The sequence below is a fragment of the Protopterus annectens genome, chromosome 6.part0 (assembly GCF_019279795.1).
Source record: "Protopterus annectens isolate FY-2018-M chromosome 6.part0, PAN1.0, whole genome shotgun sequence".
NCBI classification, from domain to species: domain Eukaryota; kingdom Metazoa; phylum Chordata; order Ceratodontiformes; family Protopteridae; genus Protopterus; species Protopterus annectens.
Genome location: NC_056737.1, coordinates 313,795,781 through 313,823,409, shown reverse-complemented (window position 1 = coordinate 313,823,409; position 27,629 = coordinate 313,795,781). Strand labels below are relative to the sequence as shown.

The window sequence follows — 27,629 nt, the reverse complement described above, 5'->3', positions numbered from 1 at the left end:
ACTTAAAAATGTACTGACTCAGCTGTGCCTGACAGGACTAAAAGTCTTCCCAAAAAAACAAGCCACCCTGGCGGACTGTAAGTATAAATAAGTTATATAATAAAAGAAAGAAGAAGAGGGAACTTGGTCAACAGCGGAAGAATACCTTCCACAACTTGAATAAGCAAATTAGATATCTTGTAAAGTCATCTAAGGTTAGTTACAAGACTAAATTAGCATCCCTAGGTGAAGGCAACCATAATGCATTCTTTAGTTATGTTCAAAACCTAAAAGGGAATGCCCAGCTGTGTGCCAAACTTATAGTGGATGAAACCACTCGCACTGAACTTAAGGAAATTGCCAACCTGCTAACTGATTCGGCAATAACTTTACCTCTTTGCCTCACCGGCCATAACCCAAAGCACTCCTGACACCAGTCCTCTTCCGAGTATCTCCAAGGAACAGGTCATCCAAGGTCAAAAACATGGCCTCTATGGGACCAGATAACATCCCATGTTGCTTACTAAACAATCTAAAGCAAGACCTAAAGAAACCACTTGAAACTCTGACCATTGCCTGAGCACTGGCTTTGTTCTGGCAGAGTAGAGAACAGCAAAAGGGTCCTTCAACCAACCTATGAAACTACTGACCCATAAGCCTAACCAGCCTTATCTGCAAAGCCATGGAAAAAAATCAAAATGAACCTCATCAACAAGGACACAGCCGACCTTCAAACTCTTGACCCAACCCAGTCTGGTTTTGTCAAGGGTATATCTTGCTTATTAAACCTGGTGAACTTCTTTGAGAATATTACCAAAGCCCTGGATGAGGGCAAAGCAGTACATACCACCTATCTTGATTTAGCCAAGCCTTTTGACACAATTCCCCACTCAGGGATCATTGAGAAACTCTCCCAGCTGGAGATTTTTTCATACGTCACTAGACGTGTAGCCAATTGGCTCACCGACAGAACACACACAGTCAAAGTTGGGGAGTCCACCTCCACTAGAAAACCAGTTACCATTGGGGTACCACAAGCATCTGCACTGGGCCTTCTACAGTTTGGAATCTATTTCTCTGAGGTCCTGGTAAATGTAGATGGCCTGCGGCTTACCAAGTTTGCACATGACTGCAAACTGGGTGCAATCATAGAGTCCCCCAACAAAGTAAACATATTACAGAAGGGGCTGACACAAACAAATGACTGGTGCCAAAGTCACACACTAAAACTAAACACAAAAACGTGCATCATTAACCCCTTTGGCAAAGGAGTGGCACCTGCAAATTATGATATAGACAGCATCCCTCTAAGCTTAAACCCAGTGGTGAGAGTCTTGGGAACACAGGTTGATAGAAATCTAAACTTCAATCACCATGTCCCCATAGTGGTAAGAAAAACCTTCTACATTGCTCATCTCATAAATAAGGACATCACATTCAAAACTAATTAGGTTATAACTCTGCTGTACTCGACCCTTAGCAGACCAATAACTGAGTACAATGCTCACTTCTGTATGTAACTCACCAGACACTTGCAGCAACTGGAGAGATCTCAGAGGTTTCTAACCAACAGAATCCAGGGCCTCCAAATAATGACTTACATGAAAAGACTGAAAGCCCTGTCACTGTGCTCTGTATCATACAGGCTGCTTGAGAGGCAACCCGTGCCTGGCCTACAGAGCAGTTTCTACCCTAATGGAAATGTTGGACATCCGCAAATCAAATGGGACAAGAGTTATTTGCTTCACGGATCTCAACCTAGCCTGTGACATTAACAAAACATGTTGGATAGACAGACATCTCTCAGAGATTGCCACTCCTCTGGAATAAGCTCCCAATTCACATGAAGCAGAGCTCCCCACAGACCTTATTTAAGTGCAACTTTGACAATTGAATGAGTGACCATGATGACAACTGAATGAGTGACCATAAATTCACCCCGGGGGTGGCACCTATGTCCCTCATGGACAGGGGTAGTCAGTGCTGATCACAGAATTGCTCTGCTAACAACGACCATGTAACTATGGTCAATTAGGGTACACAGGGTTTTTTACAATGCTAGGCTTGTAAAGGCCCTAAGGCCATTAGCCTAATTACCTCCTATGAACATATGAGCCAAATATAGTTTGTCTGGATTATAGACAAGAGCTTCATTGCTCTAATTCTACAGAGCTGCTGCAGTAAACTAACAGCCACAGGTTCAACATGGCAGAAGAATGAATCGCTCTGATGTTGTCAATTTTCATTTGTTCCTAAACTACTCAGATCCAACTTGGCCATTACTATTGCTCGTGATACAATAAAAGTTCTGGAGCTCCTCCCTACACACAATGCACCACCCCCTAACATACCTCAGATCTCGTTTGCTGCTTTCACAACATAATAGTGGTCATCAATAGCTTTTGAATTTTTATGTCAGTTAAGTGAATTTTTCTTAGTCGCTTTGTATATAAAGAGGGCTAAACAGAGATAGTATGTTCTAGTTTACCATCATTAGTAATATTTTTCCCTTTTACATCCTTTTTACTGCACATCTGTATATTTCTTGGTAACAAAGCTTGTACTTTTTCCTTCCTTACCCTTCTGTTCCAGTTTTAAAAAAAAAATTCCTTTTTTTTTGCTAGTTTTATCTTTAATAAAATGTTGGAGAAAGGTCCTTCAGGATTTAAAAAATGTAAACAATGTGGCAATAACCTAGCAATTTCAGACATATATGATCTGCGTGTGTACTGTTTGGGCACAGAGCACTTAAATGTGGATTGCTCCATTTGTAAGAATCTTAACCTTCATGCACTTGCTAACTGCAGGAATAAACTTATTTTGAAAGGATTATTGTCTACTACCTTTTATGAAGTAATTTCTGGGGCTCAAACACCCACATCAAAACTTAAGGCATCCTCAAAAAGGTCCTCAAGACCATCTGGTTCCTCTACTCCTTCTTCAATGGAACATCCATGTAAGAAACAGAAGACTGATTTGAAGACTTCTGCTTCAAACCCGACTTCTCAGAAAACTTTGTCTGATCAGACACCACTTTCTCAGACCCAAAACTCATCTATTATTAACCCAGTGCCTCCAAGTTACCATCTCCTTTCTTGCAGAAACAGTACCCAAAATTTCCCTGGTTAGCCTCATTTCATTCTTCCAGGAGTCTGACCGAAGCTGAAGTAGATAGGATGATCAGGAGATTTCTCTCTCAGCAAATTCAGATGGGTATTCTTTCAGTTCCTACCCTTCAGGTCAGGAAGTTTTATTTCACACTATCCCTCCATTGTCTGCTCCTTCTCCGACCCAACCTTTCAGTTCAGAGTCCCTGGATCAGAGTCTGCAGCAGTCATCTGTGTCGGATCCAAGGATACTTTTATCCTCGGCTCTGAGGTCTTCTCTGAGCACTCCAGCTCTGATGAGTTCGGATCTAGATGACTCTCGCAGCCTTAACAATGTCCCTGATGGATCTCAGATGGTTGAGTTGACTCCAAAGCTGTCGAAGCCATCTCTGCCCCTTAAAGCCTTGACACTGGACAACTCGGTTTTGACCTCCACTTCAGGCAGAATGCCTTCTGGGCAGAGGGAGTTGACAGGGCGGAAGCATGTCTTCTCGGCTCTGTCAGCTTCTCTCTCCCTGGGGCATTCTGCTTTTGAGGTGGTGGAGAGAGTTTTCTCTGGTCCAGTAGGACAGATGGTTTCACCTCCTCGGATCTTCCATCAGGATGTAATGTGTATTTTCACCCTGAGCCTCAACATTCGACTCCATAGGGGCAGCCAGTCCAAACACTTTAGGCTACCCAGCAGGGTATCACCATCTCTTCTGATACTTCTGAAGAGCATCCCACCAAAAAGTACCTGGGAAGAGAGTGCAAAATGAGGCACTTGGATTCCCCACAGGAATCTATCACAAAGGATACTGATTCTGATGAAGGGGAAGGATACCCAAGATCACCACCTGTTGACATCTCATTTGGAGATGTCTAAAAATCCTAAAATAAAGAGGGATTGGGCCTCCCAAAATCCTTCTCTGGAGGAATTGTTATTCCTGGATGTGTTTAGATCTGGCCAGTCTACCTCCTGGGTAACTCCACCCGATGACAAACCCATTGATTTGATCTTGAAGCAGAAGTGGAAAGAACCTGTCTCGGTCAAACCTAATTCTAAGAGACCGGATTGGATTCTGGCACCACCAGCAGGAAGGGAATTTTGGAGTAAGGGAGTACCTGTGGATACTATGATCATGGCAGCGGCCACAGGAACTTGCAGAACAAAGTTCCACTGTCTATCCCCCCTAATAGGGAGTGGTGCGCTTTAGACAGGTTTGGAAAGTTCTTTGGTCGCTGAGATATTCAGTACATTTTACTAAATTGCAGTGAGATTTGATTAAGGAACTGTCAAACTCTCTTTCAGGGACCACTACTGCTGAAACTCAGGCTTCTGTGGCCTCATAATCGGTGACTCTACAGTCCATTTCTAACTCGTCTATATGAGGCTGATCTCTCATGCAGGTGAGGGTACCTCAAGGGCAGTGGGTTCAGGTATCTCTATTAGAAGTATGCCTGGATGTGCTTATGTGACTTTTAATGTCCCCTTTGATAGAACTTCTTTATTTGGCTCCAAAGTGAAGGACAAACTCTCTAGGTGTGCAAAAAATGGAAAGACTCTCTCTGCTGTTGGAATAAGTTTTTCAACTCCTCAAAGAACCTTTTCAGGGAACTAATGAGAAGGAACAAAAATGTGGTTGAAAAAATCCCAGGGTCCTTTCCAAGATTCAAGCTGACACAGTTCCCCCAGAGGCAGAGGGGGGAACTCAAATAATTGCAGACTGCCCACAAAACCAAGGGTCTAGAGATTCCTTCTCTGGCAGGCCCTACCAACGCTCCTAAAAGGAGGCCCGACTGTCCCCCTCTGGAGGTAATCGGGGGTTGTTTAACCCTTGCACCAGAGAGCCTGGATAGATATCACAAAAGATACCTGGGTGCAAAGCATCATTTCCAGCGGTTACATAAATTCCCTTTTCCCTTTCACCTCCACCCTCAAGACAATTTCTCGATATTGCACACAATCAAAGGAAAGCAGTAGCACTAGAAATACAAAAGCTGCTAGAAAAAGAGTCATCCAGAAGGCGACTCCAGACCAGATAGAATCCAGACCTTACTTCAAGATTCTTTTTAGTGCCAAAGAAAACAGGGGACTGGAGACATATTTTGGATCTCAGCAACTTGAACAAATCAGTTCGACACACAAAGTTTTGAATGATCACGGTTCGGTCCATTTTGCCCTTTATGGGCATGGATAACTGGATGTGCTCGACAGACCTTCAAGATGCATACTATCACAAAAATGAACAGACAGTCCAGAAGGTACTTACTTTTTTGGCTGGGAGCCAGTCATTACCAGTTCAGGGCCCTGCCGTTTAGTCTCACCACAGCCACCAGGGTGTTCACCAAATGCATGGCAGTGGTAGCAGCTCACTTGAGACTACAGGGATTCCAGGTGCTTTCATATCTGGACAACTAGCTCATCACTGCCCTGACCAGGCATCACCTCATAACAGCCAGAGATCAGGTACTCCAAACTTGCTCACTTTTAGGAATCACAATAAACTACATCAAATCATCTCAAATATTGGAGTTTACAGGAACAGTTATCAACATGGTATAATATCTCTCAACCTCTTAGAGCAAGAAATCTGGACAAAGCCATAAATAAAAGTGGGACAAAGGCCCAAAAACAGGGACAATTTTTAAATATTGTTCTTACAAACACAGAAAGTTGACAGAATAACAGGTTTTGCATTAACATGATTTTTCTGAAGGGTATGAAGTCTGAAACTCAAACGGCTGTCATTATTTTCTAACTTCAGTCTTTAATGATTTGTCACTAATTTGCCAGAAACACACAATTTTATGAAAAACGGACAAAAAATATGAGGCAAAAATCTGGACAACTGAGAGGTATGCACAGTATCTAACAGCTTTGCCTACCAAGAGTGGAGACCGTAAGATTTCAGGTCAAGAAAATTCTTCACAGTACAAAAATTTCAGCCTGGTTGATTCTTTTACGAATTTTTCAGTGGACACTAGCAACACAATGGTCAATTCTTTATCAACAAATGTCAGTTCAAGTTAGGATCACTCAAGTATGCAAGAGATACCTCTGGTGGTGGATTCAATCAGATCAGATTCTACAAGGCCATCCTTTCATTCTCCTTAAACCCAAGGCCATAGTGACCACAGATGCATCCCAGATTGGGTGGGGGACACTTTCTGGGGAAAACAGTTTCAAGGCACTTGGTCCCCTGAAGAGGCCAATTTGCATATCAATGTCCTAGAGATCAGAGCAGTGCTCTTGACATTGCAGGCCTTACAGAACACTCTCACCTTTAGAGACAATTGCAATTCAGACAGACATGTTGGCAGTTTGGTACATCAGCAAACAGGGGGGGGGGGGGCAAGTGTTATCCCTTGTGTCCAGAAGCACTCAAAGTATGGCAATGGGCAATCTCATCCAACAGCTTTCTAATAGCAATGCACCTTCCAGAGAAGTCCAACATGACAGCAGACAAATTGAGCAGGTACACTCCATTACCTCACGAGTCATCTCAACATGAAAGTGACGGAAATTATTTTCCATCAATGGGGCCAGCCTTACTGCAATCCTTTTTCCTTTTCCTCTAAACAAGTGCAGCAGCTTCTCTGCCCAAGGGAAGCTCTATTCTATTCCACAATTAGCCTTCTCTATGCTTATCCCCTAACTTCCTTGATCCTCAAATTTCTGCAGAAAGCTGCCAGGTTGAAGAGCAAAGTCATCTTCATTGTACCTTACTGGCTTCAACAGATTTGGTTCCCCTTTCTTTGGCCTCATCTACTTTACCCACTTGGATTCTGGATCCAACTCCAGACTTCCTGTTGCACCCACCTAGAAAAGCTCACCTTGATATCTCAAACCTAAAGCTGACAGCATGGTCTCTTCACTTCCTTTAATAGCCAGACAACCTATGCTCTCATCCCCTGTCCATCTTACTCTTTTGTCTTCACATAAAGCTTCGACCACAAAACTTTACAGAAGTAAATAGAAGGTATTTGTTATTTGGGCTCATCAAGCCCCTGTACAAAGTATCCTTGAGATTTTAGCAGCAATTTTCACGAAGGAGCTAGCTCCTCAACCATTAAAGGTTTAGTTGGCAGCAATCTGTAACTTCTATATCAGCTTTGAGAATTCTTCCCCTGCTTCATCAAAGCTTTGTAAGGCCTTAAGAGGTGCTCTTTTGTTGAAAACCACTTTATAAAGACCCTACTCCACCATGGGACTTGAACTTAGTACTACAGGCCTTAATTCATTCCCCCTTTGAACCAGCAGCTAAATGTGATCTTAAATTTCTGACCTATTAAAAATTTTTCTAGTGGCTATTACCTCCACTAGAAGAATTTCTGAGCTTCCAGCTTTGTCTTCTAAACCTCCATACTTGATTTTCCATAAGGACAGAGTAACAATACAAACCAACCCTTTCTTCCTTCCTAAGGTGGTATCAGAATACAACAACAACCAGTCCATTAACCTGCCTGTTTTTTTTTTCAAAATTTGAAAGCAAAGGAGAGTACATGATGCATTTGTTAGATGTCCACAATTACGTTTCTACTTACATAAAACAAAAGAAGTCAGAAAATCTGATCAACTGTTTATTTCCTTTGTGGAATCTAAAATAGGTAAATCAGTTACAAAAATAACTTTGCCAAGATGGCTTTCCAGTGCTATATATTATGTTTACAATAAATGGCTTTCCAGTGCTATATATTATGTTTACAATAAATTGGGTATCTCAATAGCAAGACCTTTAAGAGCCCACTCAAATAGAGCCATGGCAAATTCATCAGTATTTTATCTGGGCATTCGAAGGATGATACATGTGCCGCTGCAACTTGGGCTAATCCTCATATTTTTATTTCTCACTACAAACTAGATCTGGTCTCGAGGGGAAGCGCAGCCTTTGGTTCAACTGTGCTCAGGAACATCCTTCCTTAAAGTCCACCCAGGATTTCAGGTAGCTGGGGACTCTGCTCCAACAGTTGAGGAGCGAATGAAAATTGATAACATCACATAAAAAAAGTTATGCACTTTCCATAACGTTCCATCTATGTTGTCCATTTTCATTCTTCCTCAACTCCCTGCATACCAACCCGTATCCTTGTCATGAAAGTCTTCTGGAAGAACGAGAGTACATAGGAGTACTACCATGCCCTAATTTGAGCTCCAGATAATGGCTTCTTCTATCAGAGATATAGATATATAAATACATTAATATTTTGTAATTTATGTCATCTAGTAAACAAAATTCAAGGTATGTTAGGGGTTGGTGCACTGTGGGTAGGGAGGAGCTCGAGAGCCTTTAGGTTACAAAGAGCTATAGTTAACAGCAGAGTCAACAGTGGAGGAAGAAAGAAAATGGACAACACAGACAGAATGTTATGCTAAGTACATAACTTTTTTGTCAAATGTGACTACAGCATTTAACTATATGTCTAGAAAAAAATGCAGCTTATGAGACTTGTAAAGGGTGTAACAGAAGTCAACACAGGAATTTGCTTTGGGATGCCAGGTAAAAAAAATTCTCATTAAAGGGGTGGACAATCCTTCTTATTTCTCTTAGCTTTTAATGTTCTGTCAAAGAAAGTTAAACATCTTATGCTTCTGAGCAATGGATGCATGCTCTAGATGTGTGGGATACCGGTCTTGTAGAGCAACAGCAAGTGAACTCGCAGGTATAAAATTTTTACTATCAGGCTGGTGGCACATATTTCCAATTTTTAGACTGACATCTTCAACTTGTTTTCAGCTTCCACTGTACTTACTAAACACACAGGATCATAGAAGTTACTAGACTAATGACCCTAGCCTAGTCAAGTTCTACCCTTATTTCCATGATCAGCACCTATTGTCCCTGTCCAAAAGGGACACAGGTGGAACCCTTGGGATGAATTTACAGTTACCCATCCAATCGTCCAGACTGTGTTTGAAGAGGGACAATGAGATACTCAGCTTAACTTGAAGTCGGAGTCTGCTCCAAAGGTGTGGTATCCTCTGGGAGACAAATCTGTCCCTCCAGCAGGTTCTGTTAATTTCACACACCAGGTTAAGATCTTTAGAGCGAGTAACCAGTGTGCCATTTGACTTACGGAGATGCAGCATTTCCAATAAAGCAGGGTCAGAGATTGCCTTATATGCAAGGCAGAGATCACCTCTGAGTAGTCTATATGAAACAGAAGAGAGTTACAGTGATTTCAGACGATCCACACAGGACAGATGCTGAAGACTTTGAATCTTCCTTGTGAGGAACCTTTGTGGTCTCTCCAACTGCTGTAGGTGCTTGGAAAGGTACATACCAAAAGGAGCGTTGTACTCAATTATTGGCCTGATGAGAGAAGAGTACAGGGAGGTTATAACTTCTTTTTTTTTTGGAAGCAATGCTGTTACTTACGAGATGAGCAACACAGAATGCCCTTCTTACCACTGTGGAGACATGGTGGTCAAAGGTAAGGCTGCTGTCAACCTGTGTGCCCAGATCTCTCACCACCGAGTGTGTACTTAAGGTGCTGTTATTGATGTGGTTAGTTGGCAGAAATATCGGCCTTACTGAAAGGGATGATAAACTCAATGCAACAAAATGTATTAACGGCATGACTTTAGCACCAATCATTTGTTTGTGTAAGACCCTTTTGTAGGATGTTGACATCATTTGGAGATTCTATGACCACTCCCAGTTTGTAGTCATCAGCAAACTTTGTCAGCCACTAACCTTTAGTTTTTGCTTGTACTTTGGAGAAATAGATTCCAAACAGTGGAGGTTGCAGGACTGAGCCCCCTGGAACACCACTGGTTACAGGTCTGATGATGGAGGTGGATTCCCCTATTTTGACTATTTGGGTTCTATCAGTGAGAGAGTTAGCGACCCATCTAATGATATAAGGGTTGATACCTAGCTGGGTGAGTTTGTCAGTGATGATTGAGTGAGGGATAGTGTCAAAGGCCTGGGCTAAGTCTAGGTAGGCTATATGCACAGATTTCCCCTTGTCCAGGGCCTTGGTGACTGTCTTGAAGAAGCCCACCAGGTTTAACAGGCATGATCTCCCTTTGACAAATCAAAACGGAGTATGTTTGGAGATTACCTATATATCTTTGTTGATAAACTCCATGATGATTTGCTCCATGACCTTGCAGATAAGGCTAATAGGTCTATAGTTCCCAGGGTAAGTGGAAGCACCACCTTTGTGCAAGGGAATAATGGTGGCCGTTTTCCATTCATGGCTGTGACAGTATTTCACCAGTTTGCTAGTCTCCACGTGGGAGGGTGATCCATCTGATCTTTCTTTGAGGGTCTTTCTGCAGTAGGTGCAACACTTGGTTGCATACTCTTTGTGCCCTTTCTGATGGTTGCTGAGAAAAAAAAATCTCTGATCAGCCTTGTAAGTTGTTAAAGGATCACAGTTTGAATCCTTATAAACTGCAAACAAGGCATACCTGACAATGATCTGCAATGGACGAATAATCCAGTACTGATTTTTCTTTTCTGACCCAGATACTTCATTAAAACACTAAGAGCAGATCACACTAACGCAAATTTGATGAACCAGACAGACTACACTAAATTTTCTAATCATAAGATGTTCCTCAAAGGACAAACAAGAAGTTCTCAGGTAGAAGGGGAGTTAACAGAAAAGAAAGAGGACTTGACTCTCCCAGTTATTTTCCAGCACAGTCAACACCTACTTAACACAATTTCATTACATTAAAGGATTCTGGAGAAGAAGGATTAGTACCTGCTTACCAGTTCTTGTGCACCTTCTGTGCAAGACATGGAACATGCTTTTGTGGATTTTGTCAGTTGATACAACAGCACAGGTCACACAGTTGTCTGACAAAGGCTAATGCTGGCCAAGCATGCAGCAAGAAGCTACATATCATAAGTGGTTCTTCAGTTTAAGAGGCTGATGCAGGTCATAGTACCAGCTTTCAACCTAAATTCTTACTAGCTTAACTGCTCCTTACTTACTCCATTATCAACAAACCTACCTCATGCCCCGTCATCTCATCTCCTTCTATACTCCTAATCACTCTCTCCACAGTGCTGACCTGCTTCTCTTTGAAAGCTATAAGCCCAAAAGAAAAGCTGCCCAAAATCTCTACAGCTACTCTGTTGCCTTAACTTGGAACAAACCTCCTCTGACCATCAGAGACATATCCAATACCCTCAACTTCAAAAAAGCTTTAAAGGAGTCTGTACTGAACTCATGCATCTGTTCCTGCCATAACCCAACCTAATTTCTAACATCCCTTGCTACTATCACTAGCTTCTCTCTGTTCCCCTGATAATTCACCTTCCCCTAGCCTTACTCTGTTCCCACTCATCTTTTCTCATACCTAACCTTTTCTCCCTTTTCTGCCTATACATGAAGCAAACTAACTGTGGTGCTTGTAATTCCCTGGAGTCTTCTAATCCACTTGCCCTAAAATGTTAAATCTCTACTAGAATGTTATGCAATAACACAATCTACTATTTTAATTGTCCTCTCTCTTATGCCTGTGTACCGCTTTCATCTATTTTTTACTTGCTTATTTTATATTTCATATTTTTTTTACTCTAGGGCTTGCCCAGTTGCTTCATTTTTATGCTGCATGTTTGAGACATTTTTTATCGATTGTTGCTCCGATACATCTATAGTCATTTACTACATTGTTTGTGAATGAACTATTTTGTACTGTATGTGAGATTTTTTAGAATGTATAGCTACTTCTGTATTCAGTGCCTGTCATATATAAGCTTTCTATACTTTAATTCTACTTTTACCATTTCTGTATAGAGCTTTTCTCTCCAGGCCTCCACTGAAAATGGGTTCATGCTCAGTCGGACACATCCAGTTAACAAATGTCAGAATAAATAAATACCAAACTGTGCTTTACTGCACCCACCTAACATGACCATCTTCCACTACGAGCTGAAAATTTTGGCTAAGTCCAATGTAAAGACAGAATCAGATGAGGTTCAAATATAAGGTGATGCAGAGTATGCCAGATTGTTAATCCTTTGCACAGGAGTGGCCAACTATTCAGATGAGACAAGTCATCATGTAGAAAATGGAGCATTTTTGATGATGATGATGGAGTCGCGGTGTCGTTTCAACTGTTGCCATCATTCTCAATTCAGTACCACTCTCCTACTTTTTTCAGTGGCAATGCCAAACTGTCATAGGTCTTCTCTTGCACAAGCCACCCATCTCTTTTCTGGATATCTTCTTGCCTTCTTCCGGTCTCTCTCACAAATGATCTTCAGCAGATTGTTTGCTTTTCTGCACATGTGCCATGTCTTCTCTTTGACCTTCTCTTCAATTGGAGTTACTCTAGCTTCCGCTCCGATGTCTTAATTTCTTCATCTATCTCACAGTGTAATTCCTACCACCCATCTCAAGCACTTCATCTCCATCACCTCTAGCTTCCTCAACTGCTCTGCCTTCACTGCCAAGGTTTCTGTACCATGCTGTAGTACTGGTTACACCACTGATTTGTACATCTTCCTTTTCAGCTTCTCTGTCATCTTTCTGTCACATACTAAACCTGACAATCTGTGCCTGACGGCTGAAGCCTCTCTCTAAATGCAGCTTTAACCATCTCATTCAGACTTTCATTCTCCTCAGCCACCCCTCCCCAAAACATGAAGCTGTTAACCTGTTCCACCACTTTCTCCTACCTCAAATTTTAGTTTCTTTTGATTTCCTCCATTTGCTACTATGACAACAGTCTTTTCTGTACTCTGGTTCATCACACATGCTTTTAGATTTTGCATTCCATTTCCATAACATTTGTTGATGTTCATATTCATAGTCTGCTGGTAATGCAACATTGTCTGCATACAAAAGTATGTTGCTCTATCCCCTCCGACCTGTCTGTTAATGTAGTCCATCACCAACATGAACAGTGGAGGGCTCAGAGGTGATCCCATATTCACACCCACCCCCACTGGTTACCCCTCAGCGAGTCTAAAAACTGCTTGTACTTGTGTCATTGGGTCCCTGTACCTAGCTTGCACTAATTCAACCAATGTTTTCTGTCCTTTGAAGCACCACAGAACTGCCCAGATTAGCTTTCTTGTGATCTTGTCATATGCTTTCTCCAAGTCTAAGAATGCCCATTTGGACTCTTTCCTCACCTCTAGCTTCTTCACAGCCATCTGTTTCATTGCAAACATTGGGTCAGTTGTACTGCAGTCTGATCGGAATACTGCTCATCTTCCATCTTATCACCCTTTCCACCATTTACATGCACTGCAACAGAAGTTTGATACCTCTATACTGTCCACAGTTGTGAATGTCCCCTTTGTTCTTGTCCAAAGGCACTAGAATGCTTACTCTCCAGTTATCTAGGATATGCTTTTCTCACCATACTGAAATAAGTACAGGTTGGAGCCATTTCTTCCATAACATCTTGATCCTGTCTGCAGTATACTCATCTGAGCTTATTGCTTTCCCAGACTTCATTGTCCTTAACGCTGTTTTTACTTCTTGTAGGGTGGGTTCCTCTTCCATTGTTGGCCAAGTATGGGGCATTTAAGATTTTCTGTGGAGTTTTTTTTTTTATTCAGAAGCTAATGGAAGTACTCCTTCAATCTGCCTTTGATGTCCTGTGCACTGGTGAGCAGACTGTTGGTGGCATCCCTTATGAGGAGTGTCTGATCACTATTTTCATTATCCTTCTCTCTTTGTCATGCAAGCTGATGAGAGTTTCTTTGTGCCAACTTACTTTCCAGAAGGTGGTAGAGTGCCTCTGAAGCTTTGTTCTTTGCTACTGAAACTTCTCTCTTAGCCAACCAGTATTCCTTCTTAGCCTGGTCAATCTGTTCTGTCTCTTACTTTTATCTTGCACTACTTTTGTTAATTTCCAGGACTTCTGCATTACACCACAAGCCTTCTTTATGTACTCCATTTACACACCTGGCTCAGCCAAGTATCTCTTCTATAGTCCCTATATAAGCTGTTTTGAGACACCACCATTTTCTTCAACTTTACCTGTTTCTTCTTCTTCTTCCTGAGGTGCTAGAGCAGGACTATTTCCTTGAACGCTTGTGATCTCTCTCCAATCGACTTCCATGCTTTCAGCCTAGCCCCTTTTGACCTTAGTGCCTTCTCTGACCACTGCCTGCAGCTGATTATAGTCACCAGTGGTTTCTGCTGTAAGATATTTCACTGGGGATTACTTTGAATCTCTTAATCTACTCCAACTCCCTTTCCTTACTACAAGAAAGTCTACTCGAGTCGCATGTTGCAATCATGTGACTACCTCTCTCTTGCTGAACCATCTACTGGCCACCATCAAGTTATTTGCCAGACAGAAGTCTAGAATGTAATCTCCTTTTTAAATTTCTGTTGCCCCACTCATATGGATCAAGGCAGTCCTCATATTCTGTTCTGTTTGTCCTGATATGAGGATTTAGGTCCCCCATTATTAACACCAACACGTCATCCTGCTTTATCTAGTAGGTAGTGGAGCTGCTGCCTGACTGCACTCTTCTCACAATCCCACTATGGTGTGAAGGCTGAGCCTATGAATTCTGCTCTGTCTTTGCACTTGAGTCTGACTACCATGGCTCTACCACGAATTCTGCTGACAGCCTTCACTGACTTTCTTACAAGTATATGGAAAACACTGCAAGCAGCACAGACAATATGGCCCACAGCCAAAAAACTGTAATGCAAGTCTGTGCGTTTTTTTGTCTATGCCTTTGGGTTTCTTAGCCTTGGGCTACATCTCAGACTCAGAAGCATATTCCAAGGGCCAAGGTCTTGTTCTTCAATCACTTTGCAGGAAGTAGTTTACCCCATAAGTAACAGAACATGGCTGCTGAACTCCACATAGCTGATGAATTTGCATCTACATGAAGAATCATGAGGATGACTGACCTCTCAACAGAAACTGACCCTAATAGGTGTGGTGCAGAAGGCCACAAAAGGTATAATGCACTACGAAGGAAGTGCAGCCAGGTCTGGGTTAAAGCCTGTTGTTCCCCTTTCTGATTTTTGTGCTGCTGCCATGATCATGGTACAAGCCCTTTGTCTACTGCCTTTTCTGGATCCCCTTCAAGCACTGCAGACTGCTAAGTATTGATAAAGACCTCAAGTTTCTCCAAAACTAGCAAGTCATGAGATTAAAGCATAGCATGTCTGACAATGTGTCAATACTGCTCTGTCAAAGACAAAAAGCATTTAATGTAGTGGTCCTTTCTTGCTGTCTGGCAACTCAAAGTACACCTGGAATGTTTGTGCTTTTAGGCAGCAGAGAACATGGAAATGTTGCTATCCCTTCTTTGCATGTGCCATAGGAACTACACAAGCATCTAAAATGAAATGGTAATGGTGGGAGAACAAACACTCAGTAACACTAGTACAGGGATGCTATGCTTGTGTCAACTGGGGCATGTGATCAAGTGCAGCAGTGAAAGACTTTAAAAACGACTGTGAGAAAGGATACAAAAAGTATATATCCAAGTGTCCACATACTGTAGAAGAACCCTCAAAGAAAGTCCAGATGACTCACCCCACTTCCAACACACACACTGAAGATGTGCTGCCACAGACATGTATTTAGTAAATATCCAAGGAGCTGAAGACAATCCAAAGGCAAGCCTTTTTTGGTTAAGTGATAAGAAAGTAGCAGCTGTGGTACACGTGAAGTTATCCATAAGGACACATGCAAAGAAGCAGAGAATGTCAAGTCCCCTAAAACATATAAAATGAAACTTGTGACGTATGCAAGTGACATACATGGAATACGCTGCAGGGTCAGACTGCTGCAAGGACAGCCTGTTAAGGGAAGGAAGAATCATTAATCGGCATGTCCAAGACCTGAGAGGCAAATGGACCGATGCTGGCACTAGAGTTCAGTCCCTTTAAAGGTTGGACAGAGTAAAGCTATAAGGGATCTCAGTGCATCTGTCTGATCTGGTAGTTTTAAAAACTTCAGAAGACATGAGGTGGGTTTAGCATTCTTAGAGTACTATCATGTCTGGCAGTTAGTAGAAAAGATTAAGGATAAGTATTTGCAATTAGTGAAGAGGATTAAGGTTATGACTTGTTAATGGGATGCTTACTGCAGTACTGTGTTCAATTCCCACAGCTTCTGTTTGCTAGTGTGCAAATCTTGAGCATGTGAGAAAATAAGAGACGAGTCTGAAAGAAGTACATGTGGATTAGTATTCTACCTCAGTCAACAAATATGAATCAATGGATCATAGTGAATCCTTGCACCCCCCCCCCCCCCCCCCAGGGCAGGACTGTCAATGTGTGGGCCTGGCTAGCATGACTGCCACATGAAATGTGCATGATGTCATGTAAATGGAGCATGGCAGGCAGACATTCTGATTTGCAGATGACATTCCGCAAACTTTGTGTTCAATGACACTTATGCAAATGACACTACTAACATGCAATCTCTGAATGGCTGGTTAGATGCACACACAAAACAAAACCAAATCCAGTATTTTTCCACAAGCTGTCCATTCATCTATTACATCGATGGGTACACACTAACAATATAACCTGTTTCAACAAAGCTCAGCAAATGACACAAAATAAATACTGCAGCGATCCAGAACTCCAATAAACAGTATAAAGCAATATGACTTCTTTACAATGCTGTGTTTTAATTCTGAAAGTAAATAAGTAACGTTTGCTTGAGTTAGCCTGTAAGAATTATGAATATAAGAATTTAACTCTCTGTGGAGATCAGCAACAAAGTCAATAATTTTGTGGAATTTGGATGCACTTTACTTCTAAAGCATAACATTTCTAGTTTATACAGATAGAGCAACAGAAGTATGTGTTTTGCAACTGTTGCAAGTGTATAAACAAAACGGTGTGCACATCGAGTCCTAGAGTAGTAAGTAAAGCAATATATGTTTGCCTGGAGAAAGGTACTGCCTTTGCATTTGTAATTAACACAGATCCCTGCAAACTGTTTCACACTCAAATATGCCTCTCAAGTGTACTTCATTTCAAATCATCAGAACATCACCTAAAAAATTTTTTTAAATAAAATAATGCAAATAAAGTAGAAACCTTTATTTACCCCAGTAAATATTGCTTGTATCAAATCACTTGGATGATGGCTGCAGGGAATCAATTTAATGACAGAGTACCTAAAATGCTAATGACAGCTTTCAGCAAACTCATACATAATAATCTTTTCAGTAGTTTATGCTGTACAAATTTTCCTGAATTTATGTACGTTATCGTGAAAGTTGTACTTGTGCAGTAAAGTTTTATGAAGTTTCATAGCACTGCTGAACCTACCGACCCTATGAGGTGAGGGGTTTTTTTTTTTGGGGGGGGGGGGTCAATGCTGTAAGCCCAATTTTGAATTCGCCTTCTGTAGCTATTTTCACGACATAATTTATTTTATTTTATTTTTATTTATTTATTGACATTTGTTATCCAGGTTTGTCCAACTGGGCTTGTGGCCGATTTTCAGTGGAGACCCGTGGAGAAAAGCTCCAGTAGTACATTTTAAACAAGTACAATTTTAAACAATATTAATATAATATCAGTTATAGCAAAAAGATTCACATATGTTGGGTTACATACATAAAGTTAAAGTTGCATTAAAAAGAAGCTAAGTAACAATTTTACATTGATATAGTTCAATAGGTCAACAATAAAAACATTTGTTTGTATAAAATTATGCAAATGCATAGTAGACACATTGGAGAAAGAGGTGTAATGAGGTACTAAGTATGGTCCTTTTGAGGGTACATAAAGGAAAGGAAGACTAGGTAGGGTCATGGCAAGGGCAGGTTCTGGAATTGAGAAAATAAGCTTTTAAAGTGTGAGGTGTGGGAGTTTGAACGTAAATCAAGGGGAAGTTTGTTGCAAGCATGGGCAAGGGAGTGTTTGTAGAGTAGTTTGCCTACTCACCTTTTTGGGTGGTAGATATCAAGTAATTGTTGGTTAGAAGTACGGAGGGTCCGGGATGGGATGTAGATGGAGACTAAGGAAGATAGAGATGGACAGAAGGAGGGTTTATAAAGAATAGAGTGTACCATATGAAATTGACAAGATAGCAGAAATTGGGGAAGTTCAAGCCATTGAAGAGAGTTTAAAGAAATGCAGTGGTGTGAGTTGTATGGGGAGTTAGTAATGAATCTGTCTATTTTATGGTAAGTCTGTTGGAGTTTGTTTAGAGTGGAGGCCTGGATACTGGTAAGTACTGGGCCGGCGTATAAGAGGGAGGGGAGGAGGACTGCCTGGCCCAGGGTAAGTCTAGATTCAGGGGTTAGGAATTTTTTGTTCCGATATAGCAGACCTAGTTTCTGGTTTGTTTTTTTTATACATTGGAGTATGTGTAGGTTGAACTTTAGTTCGTCATCGATAATGATCCCTAGGAGTTTTGTGTGGGTGTCAGGTTGGATAGTTGTATTGTTAGAAGATGTAATAAAAAAGGAGGTTTTGTGATGAGAAAGAGAACGGGGAAGGAAAAGTAGGAGTTTGGTCTTTTTGGGATTTAGAATCAATAGGTTATGAGAGAGCCATTGTTCAGTGGATAGTAGGGCCTGTTGGGTCAGGGAGTGTAGTTCAGGAATGTTATTTGAGATGGATATAAGTGTGGAGTCGTCGGCATACTGAATAAGGGAGGATTCTTTGCATGAGGTGTAAAGATCAATGGTGAAGATGTTAAACAAAAGGGGTCCCAAGATGGAGCCTTGGGGAACACCAGTGGAGATGGGAAGGGAAGGTGAGGAGGATGAGAGCCATTTGACAGATCGTTCCCTGCCAGATAGGTAACTATTAAACCAGGCAAGTGTGGAAGGGGATAGGTTTAATAGTTTAAATTGTTAATGGAATACTTTAAATGGTTAATAGAAAGTGTAATATTTTGTCAAACTCATCCTAAAATCAGAATTTGTAATATGCTGACTTAAAAACATTTCCCAGATATCAAAACCAGCAATGTAGATTCGATTAACTGCAAGTTATAACAGTAAGTCACAGTGACAGTATGACTATCTCAGTTAACACTGTCATTTCACTTGTTTAATGAACACTTAAAGAATATAGATGAGGCTAGTGAGGGCTCCATGTGAGTATACATTAACTATTCATACACATCATCCGGTGGAAATTGGTGGAATTTGGGTGCACACATTGTTGGGGGGGTTACAAGGATTCACTATAACCAATTAATGAATAAATAAAACTTGTGCCTTTTGCGATTATGCTTCTCCTTTTAGTGTTTTTTTTGTTTTGGCAAATGGAATATGGTAATGCATGCAAACCATATGAAAGCGATTTTTGATTTTCCATGGCTCAGATTTTTTTTGTTCTTTTTTTTTTGGTAGGAAGTTGAATGCAGGACTCTGAACTCTGAGGCCCTTTCTAAAACACAGGCCAAGTTGAACCTTATGCAGTTCTGGTATGCAGAGATAAGACAAGGTGTTACACAGGACACAGGAACATGTCAGGGTACTTAAGCCACAGCTGGCCAACTAATGCTAAGTACAAAATATAAAACAGCAGAAAAAGCACTAATGTTTCCAATTAAACAACACTACATATTTGGGAAGAGACATTAAACAGGAGGTCCCATCTGCCTGAGTGGGTGGCAGCTGGTGAATATAAAAGATCCCATGGCACTTACTGACAAAAAGACTAGGGAAAGTTCCCTGGCACCCTGGACAAATTTCCCCTAGTCAGTATGACTACCACCTCGGTCTCCCCGGAAAAGAAGACACTGGCCTTGTTGGTTTAACCCCAGTTAAAGAGTAAGTAAATAAAAAATGAAAAACATTGCACAATCTATTGTCAGTGCATGCCACAAATTCAGCTTTTGCTGAGCAACAAGAAAGAAATACTAGGACCAAAGGACAACTCCTGTAGTAACACTAATGAGAGCTACACCACAGGGTGGTGCCTAATTAGAATCTTCAAGTTAGTAAAGTGTCAGAATCATCTACCATTAGTTCTTTTTGCTGTACCTGCTACAAGAGTCACCTGTACAACATCTGGTTTCTTCTTGACAAACCTGCTGGCAAAGCTCTCAATGAATCAGGGACAAATCTCAACAGAATCAGAAACGAACCCAGAAATAATAATGGGAAATTAGGGACAGTTTTAAAATATTAGCACTATTAACCTGAAACACAAAGAAAAACAAATTGGATATTAATATAGATTTTCTATAATAAAAGTATATAAATATATAAAAAAAAAATCGTTCGGCTTCTCCCATTAGGGGTCGCCACAGCGGATCACCAGTCCTCAGATTGATTGCAGTGGAATTTTTACGATGTTGAGTTGCCAGCCTTCACAGAAGGCACACACATACACACATGCACCTTCCTGCACATCTTTAAAACTCACTCGACCGCAGGGAGGACATGCAGATTTTACACAGAAGGAGCTCCAGCCAAGAATCAAACAGGAAAACCTCTTGCTGTGAGGTGACAACGCTAACCGCTGCACCACCACAGCCGACAATAAAAGTCTATAAATGTAATTATTACTATTAAGTGTAACTCACCACCTTTTCTCCAAGGTCACCAGTTAAAGGAGGGATTAAAAAGGACTGGGCTAAGATTTGTGTGAAAATCAGACAGTTCACTGGTATGCTGCTGGCACAGAGGTGGAACTTTCACCTGCAGTGCTGGTGACCCAAGAAAAAGTGGTATCGTGGATGCTGGTGGAAAGGATTATAGAAAACCTACCCACCTTTCCCAAAGTTATTCTCAACAAACTATCTGGTTGCAGAGACTGGAGACAAAATGAGGTGCCCAAATCTCAATGTGAAGCAGATTTTATAGAGCACTGTGTGAATCATCTTCATTACCCATCAGCATTCTTTTATAAAGCCCAATGCAATTTGGCACTGTAATGTGCACTATCAAGGATACAAGAAAAAACGAGTAACAAAAATACTGCTTTCACAAGTTATAGGACATAATAAATAAGAACATCACCTTCCCAGGCTGCAGGACTGAGGCCATTCCTAGCCTCTCAATTCTAACCCATACAAGGAGAAAAATAGGGAGAGGGACTATACGTAGCAAGGACAATGGACAGTCAGAAACAAAGCCAAAATGAACAGCTTAAGAATCAAACAGCTCAAAAATCTTTCTTCGTCTACCTATCTGTATTTTTTGTTTCTGAACAATGTGGTTAAAAGGTTTACCTACATACCACAAAGCTGTACAAAACTCACCCCGCTCTTAGTACCAGGTCTCTGCTTGGTGGGACCATTCACACCAGGTCCTAATTTCAAACACTTTTCATTGAACCTGCTTTCCTGAATCTTGTTGGTTTTATCGTCTACATGCATTCAGCTCAATGTTCTGATACTATCTAAAAAAGAAGGGTTCGGATATTACTATTGACTATACATTAGTAAATGGAAATGCTACATATCAGCGCTGGTGGAACAGGTAGTACTTGCCTTTGGTGCAGAGGTCTGTGGGTTCCATTCCCACTCCAACTAGATCAACTGCTGACACTGCAGTGCAGCATATGGGGGTGATACTGCACTCTTGAGTGTGTCGTCCTTCAGATGAGATGTTAAACCAAGACCCCATGTGCTTTGGATAGCGGTAGCGCAAATTATAGTCTCTGATGCCCTGGCCAAATTTCCCCTAGAAATGTAAATACCACATAGGACAGTGATGGGGAACCTATGACACAAATGTCAAAGGTGAGACATGTCATGACATTTTGGATGACACGTCAGCGATCACCAACACCCAAGTTACCAAAGACACTGCTTTTGCATTCGTTGCTCATGTGAAGTGCACTGAATTATTTTGTGCTAGGAGCATTTGACACACCAAACCCAAAAGGTTCGCCATCACTGACCTAGGATCTCTTCTGAAAAGAGGCTACTAGCCTAGTGGGACTAACCTGATCAAGAAAAAGGAAAAAAATGTCTTTGGTTGCCAAGATATACTTCAGAGAGATCCCAGAATTATCAAAAAAAAAAACCTACCCAAGCATTATGAAAAAAATGAAATATTTACTTATACATATTCTCTTTTTTTACACATCTTTTTAAATGTCTACATCATGGTGTATGCTAATTCCCATGCAAAATAGTGTCTTTTTATCTTGCATCGCAAACTAGGTCACACTAACCTAACAAGCTCTCAATTTAAATAGGACCCGCTCTCTACTCTTTTTCCCATTCTGTTAACTAAGACCGAATTGTGATAAACTCAGAAACCATCCACATATATTATGATATCCAAAAAAATCAAAAGAATGGTTTGTGCATTTTCAGAGACACTACACCAGACCAAAGCTCACAAGAGCAGCATGGACTTACCAAGGTGGTTAACCCCAAACTGCATCTCGAACCCATCCACTGTTTTGGAGTAGGGACACATCATTACCCCAGCATTGTTGATCAGTATGTGAAGATGCTGCTCTTCTACAAACAAGAAAGCAGAAAAAAAAAACACATGATGTAATGTTGAACTACTAAAGTTTCTGTACTACAAAGTTACACAGTTCACCTCTGGCCTGGCTCCATGTGAAGCACAGAGTTGTGCACTGCATGTAAGAATGAACAGAACACCTGAGACAAAAGCCACAAACTTGCATTACAGTTTTAAGTTCTGTGCCATACAGTTAGTTTTTGCCTGCAATTTTCTTCCTTTCTCGTACTGCTTGGAGACCTGATACAGTGTATAACTCTTCTAGTGACATGTTCATAGGCACTTCCACGTTCAATCTGCAACGGAAGGCCTAGCTACCAGAAATACCTTCCCTGTATGAAAACAGAGAGACTCTCTTCATTTTATGGGGAACAGTTTTTTTGGGTAGATCTTCCCCAATAATACCAATCTTTTCCACAGGAAGCTGCAAGAATCTACAACTTGCAAAGCACTTACTCAGAGATGAATGTTTTCTATTAAATTATGTTATTAACCAGAAGGAAGCAACAACCTAGTCTGTTTGACTGCTGCAGTTAACTTAAAATTGTTGCACTCCTCCCCCAAACATTTCCAAGAAATCCCAAGTTGAAATAAAAGCATCAACTATTCTAGTCATTCTAGGAGGAAAAACATTTTACGTCAGGATTAAACAGTGTTTCCCATTATTTGTTGGTCATGCCCACTCCTACTCACTGTATCTTTTCTGTCTAATGTAACACTTTCACAATCTCACCTTACTGCTCTATGCACCAGTATCATACACTCATTTCTCCTCATTTATTGTGTAATGTCTTCCACTCAGGTATTCTTCAGATGTCATACCATTCTCACTGCTTTATTTGTAGCCACTCCAGCTCTTTTTCCCCCCCTCCAAGGGGTTCCAAAACTGTATTCAAACCATTTTCTAAACAAAAGTTATGTACTCACCATAACGATGCATCTACTGTATGTTGTCCATTTTCATTCTTCCTCAACTGACGGTTCTCTGATCCAACCTCGGATCTGGCTCAGCCACTTTTTTCCAGACTCATGGCTCCAACTCTCGAGCTCCTCCCTTTACCCATAATGCCCACTAAGCTAGCTTATCTCTGACCGAGTTTGCTGCCCCCAGTAATACATGGCTGATACGATAAAGAACGTAAAAGGCCAAAATAACAGAGGTAAAACTAGAGCTCAAACAAGGAACAACTGGTTCCCAGAGCAGCATTCCTTAGGTCTCTCCAGGAATAAAGGGTAGGGGGGTTAGGAGGGCAAAAAGTTCAGGAAGAATGAAAATGAACAACACAGATGCATTGTTATGGTGACTACATAACTTTTGTTATTTGATGTTGTCATTTTCATTCATTCCTTAATTGATGGGACAGAGTCCCCAGCTAGATGAACCTTGGATATTTGAGTACTACGCAGCTCTGTTCCTAGAAATCATATCCAACTTGTAATGAACAATAAAGGTATGACTATTGTACCATGTTGCAGTGGCACAAATGTCATCTATTGATGTTTGTCACCAAAAAGCTGAAGAAGTGTCCATAGACTTCATGGAATGTGCTCTAGGGGGCTTAGGAAAAGACAACCCTCTCTGGCTAAAGACAAATGATATGCAGTCAGTCAACCATCTGGCTAAAATCACTTTGGAAATTGCCATGGCCAATCTGTTTTGTAAAAAAGATACAGACAATTGGTCAGTTTTCCTGAAATCTTTGGTCCCATGCAGATGAAACTGAACTTGCCTCTGCACATCCAAAAGATGGAGCATGCATTCATCTTTTAGAAAATTTGGGAAGAAAAACAGGAGATTAATGACTTAATTAATGTTAGACCTAGAAGCCACCTTAGGTGAAAAGGATGGATTAGTATGCAAGGAGACTCCATCCTTATAAAAGAACAACTAGGGATTTGGATGAAAAAGCCTGGAATTCAGATACACATCCTGCTGACGTAATAGCAAATAGAAAAATTGTTTTCTAGAACAAAAACTTAAGGTCTGTCTTGACTGAAAGTTCAAAAGTGTTTTGGGTCAGACCTTGAAGCTAGATAGTTAATTCCCATGGAGAAGTAGGGTCCTTGACTGAGGGGCTAAGAAAGAAGGTGCCTTTCAGAAAAGCCCTGCACAACTTAGAGGAAACCAAAGAAGAATGACATTCACCTGAATGAAAGTCGTAAATGGCATACAACTGTACTTTAATAGTAGAGAAACTAGCCTCCTCATTAAAAATGGAAGTTAAAATTCAAGGACAGCAATGATTGGGGAAGAAAAGGGGTACAAATCTCTCTGGAGAGAGAAAATTGAAAATGTGTTCCATTTACTTTTGTAGATTTTCCTAGTAGAAGTCTTTTGAAAAGACAAGATACTATGCTGGACTTGGGAGGTAAGGCTGGGTTGTCTAGACATCGCTGGAAATGGAAAAACCATGCAGTCAACTTAAGGCCTGTTATGTATGGATGAGTAAGCCCTGTGGGATGAAATAGGAGGTCTGGACTGGGGTCCAGTATCCAGGGCAAATACAGAAGACGAGGCCATAGGAAAATTTGTTGAGGTCAAAAAGGTGCTATGAGAATAACTCTGCTCTTCAACTGGTATGCTTTCTGTAGGAATTTGCGGATTGGAGGTAACGGGGGATATGTGGAGACTGGGAGGCCATTCAAGAACTACAGCATCTCTTTGTGACTTTCCCAGAGGAGAGACCACGGCGAATAACCTGCTGCACTTGTTGCTGTGGGGAGAAGTGAAAAGATTGCAGCATGGCTGGCTCCATCGATGGAAAAAATATTTCCACCACTGACAGACCACTCAGGAGGCATCAGAATGGACCTGCTTAGTTTGTTTGTAAGCACGTTGACTTTCCCCAGAATGAGCATTGGTATGAGAAAGTGACCAGAAATGATCATCCATTGCCATATGCTCATTGCCTCTTGACATAGAGGATAAGATCTGATTCTCCCAATTTATTGATGCACCAGGCTACAGACATATTGTTCCTTTGAATTGTAATCATTCCAGAGGGGAGAGCATCTTGAAAGATATGCAATGCTAGGAGGACTGCTCTCATTTCCAAGATATTGATGGGTGAATTGGCGTCTTCTTGGTACCAGGTATCTTGGACTATCCCAAGAAATACCACACCCCCACCCCAGATGGGAGGCATCCATGGTCACTGTGGCCACCGGTAGCAGGAGAAAAAATGGACAGCCTTGAGGAACTTCATCTTAATAGATCAACCAAAGAAGCTATTTCTTGCAAACTTATGTAATCTTGACTAGTGCGTACAAGAATGGTTGAAGAATAGACCACTGTACGGACAAAGTCCACTGCAGAATCTGCATATGAAGTCTAGCTAATGGAACCAGAGTAACTGCTGCTGCTGCTATGGATCCTAAGGCTTGCAGGACTAGTTGTGCTGGAGGAGAAGAATACAATATCACTTCCATGGCCCAGGATACGAGTAAGTGACGTTATCTGATTGACCGTGTCTAGACAAGCACCTACGAACTCCAGATTCTGTGTATTTGCGAGCTGTGTCTTGTCGTAACTGACTAGGATACCCAGATAGACAGATAACTGCAGCAAGTAGTCTCTTGTTTGTATAAGTAGATGACTAGTCAGAGCTGTCAGGAGCCAACTGTCTAGATATGGAAACATGCGGGCTCCTAAAATCAGAGGTGGCTAACTTCACGGCACTCATGCAAACGAAGAACAGTTGTATGACCGCCAAATCATACACCAATGCACTGTACAAACAAGTACACAAATGCATGGATCTCGCCATACCTAACAGAACCAAGACACTCTCCACCAAAAAAAGGAAGCCAATTTGGTGGTCCCCTGCCATAAACTCTACAACAGAAGGAGGAAACTAATGCAGAATAAGGTGAAGTCTCAAGACTGGAAAAACTCCCTTCTCAGCCTCAACAAAATGTTGAGATCCCTCATCAAATCCTCTAAAGCTAGCTATGAAAACAGAACTGCAGCAGATAGTAAAGACAACCACAAGGCCTTATATAGTTATGTAAAGAATCTCCACGGCACTACTCAGATTTGCTCTGAGCTACTGCACAATGGTACCTCCTATACCGAGCCAATAGATATTGCCAGTATACTGACTGACAGATTCACTGCCAACTTTACCCCTCACCCCCCCCAAAGGACCAATCACAATACCAGTAGATTGCCAGGCACCCAGTATTACTGCTGCACAGGTTAAAACATCACTGTCCAAAGCTAAGAATACATCTTCTATGGGACCTGACAATATCCCTGGCTGTGTTTTGCATGAACTACAGAGTGAACTGGCACCTCACCTAAGTGAACTGGCACCTCACCTGTGTGCCATGTTCAGTCACAGCTTCATCTCAGGCTTTGTCCCTACCAAATGGAGCACTGCTACAGTCATCCCTCTCCACAAAGAAGTGCGACTACAGACCCATTAGCCTGACAAGCCTGATATGCAAAGCATCATCATGGACCTAATAAACAAGGATACAGGGACTCTCCAAACTGTGGATCCCACACAGTTTGGTTTTGTGAAGGGTAGATCATGCCAGCTCAATTTGGTCGACTTCTTTGAGTCAGTCACCAGAGCTGTGGATGAAGGCAAAAAGTGGTTCATACAGCCTACCTTGATCTGGCCAAGGCTTTTGATACCATTCCCCATTCAGGAATCATAGAAAAACTCACTAAGCTAGGCATCAGCCCCTATATCACTAGGTGGGTTGCAAACTGGCTCACAGATAGAACCCACAGCAGTCAAGACTGCCGACTAGTCATGAGTGGAGTCCCACAGGGTTCAGTCCTGGGTCCTCTCCTGCTTGGTATCTACTTCTCTGAAGTTCAGACCAACATGAAGGTACTCTGGCTGACAAAGTTTGCAGACAATTGCAAGTTGGGAGCTATTATTAACTTCCTAAGTGATGTTGACATCCTGCAGAATGGCCTCACTGAGACCAATGACTGGTGTCAGAACCATGGCCTTAAGCTCAATGCCAAAAAATGTGTAGCCATCCCCTTTGGGAAAAACCCGGTTCCCATGAATTACCACATTGATGGTAGTCCACTGAACATAAGAGATCTGGGAACACAGGTTGACAGCAACTTCTCTTTTGATCACCACATTGCCACTATGGTCAGAAAGTCCTTCTATTCACCACATCTCATTACTAAGGGTTTTGCACCCACGAAGAAAGAAGTCATTGTCTCCCTCTACTC

At 41.5% G+C, this 27,629-nt stretch overlaps 1 protein-coding gene across 2 annotated transcripts in view; it reads right to left on the bottom strand.

The window, feature by feature from the left end:
- The window catches only part of LOC122804287 (retinol dehydrogenase 12-like), a 747,835-nt gene that overhangs the window by 494,967 nt on the left and 225,239 nt on the right, over positions 1-27,629 (bottom strand). For both annotated transcript variants that reach the window (XM_044074067.1, XM_044074066.1), the window contains exon 4: positions 22,315-22,419. In XM_044074067.1, the coding sequence (XP_043930002.1) occupies positions 22,315-22,419 (105 nt within the window). The remainder of the gene's footprint in view (positions 1-22,314; positions 22,420-27,629) is intronic.